This window comes from Pundamilia nyererei, unplaced genomic scaffold (assembly GCF_000239375.1).
Source record: "Pundamilia nyererei isolate P.nyererei 1_Seehausen unplaced genomic scaffold, PunNye1.0 scaffold00082, whole genome shotgun sequence".
NCBI lineage: Eukaryota > Metazoa > Chordata > Actinopteri > Cichliformes > Cichlidae > Pundamilia > Pundamilia nyererei.
Window position 1 is genome coordinate 2,770,541 of NW_005187483.1, and position 655 is coordinate 2,771,195.

The window sequence follows — 655 nt, forward strand, 5'->3', positions numbered from 1 at the left end:
CATTGCTGAAGCTGCTGAAAGGAAAGAAGGGTCCGACCTCTAAACAGATCACCCAAGTTAACCAGCCCCAAATTAGACCAGACCAAAAAAACCTGGTCCAGACATCCAGGCAAGAAGTAAGGGCCAGTCATAACAGGAGCCAGCTAGGATATCAGATGGACCCAGCCCTCCAAAGCACGGATAGACATCCAGGCCTTGACAGAGCATAGAGTAATAGGATTGTTGGAGAGTTTTTTGACACTGATCTCTTTAACATATAACAAATTAAACAGGGGACATTTGGACTGCATCTGATCCTAGTCAATGATGCAGTAAGTGTAAGAAGAAGCAAGTGGCAGGGGATTCAATCAGGTAGGGAAGCCAGGAAATCCTGCACCTGTCCAGGTGTGGAGAATCTCCTCCTCGAGCCATTGTGTGTCACCTGGACTGTCGCCGGAAAGAACATGGTGTACTGTATACCCCGCTCCCGTAAAAGCAGCGTCACTGCATCATAGGCCTTTGGCTTCTTCAGCACCGCCGTGGAGAAGTCATTGTCAATTGACACCATTGAGCCGTTAAGCTTAAGACCCCCATCTTCAGAGCTGAGTCGGTGCACCGCTTCCATGACTCTCTGTTTATCTCTGAAAGAGTGAAAATGAATGAGCAGCGTGCGGGG

The 655-nt window shown here is 48.7% G+C and overlaps 1 protein-coding gene across 1 annotated transcript in view; it reads right to left on the minus strand.

Annotated features, from left to right (window-relative positions):
- Nucleotides 1-343: 343 nt before the first annotated feature.
- The window catches only part of LOC102195888 (protein RER1-like), a 1,630-nt gene continuing 1,318 nt past the window's right edge, over nucleotides 344-655 (minus strand). Inside the window, exon 2 of the mRNA XM_013912156.1 lies at nucleotides 344-620. Coding sequence (XP_013767610.1) covers nucleotides 344-620 — 277 coding nt within the window. The remainder of the gene's footprint in view (nucleotides 621-655) is intronic.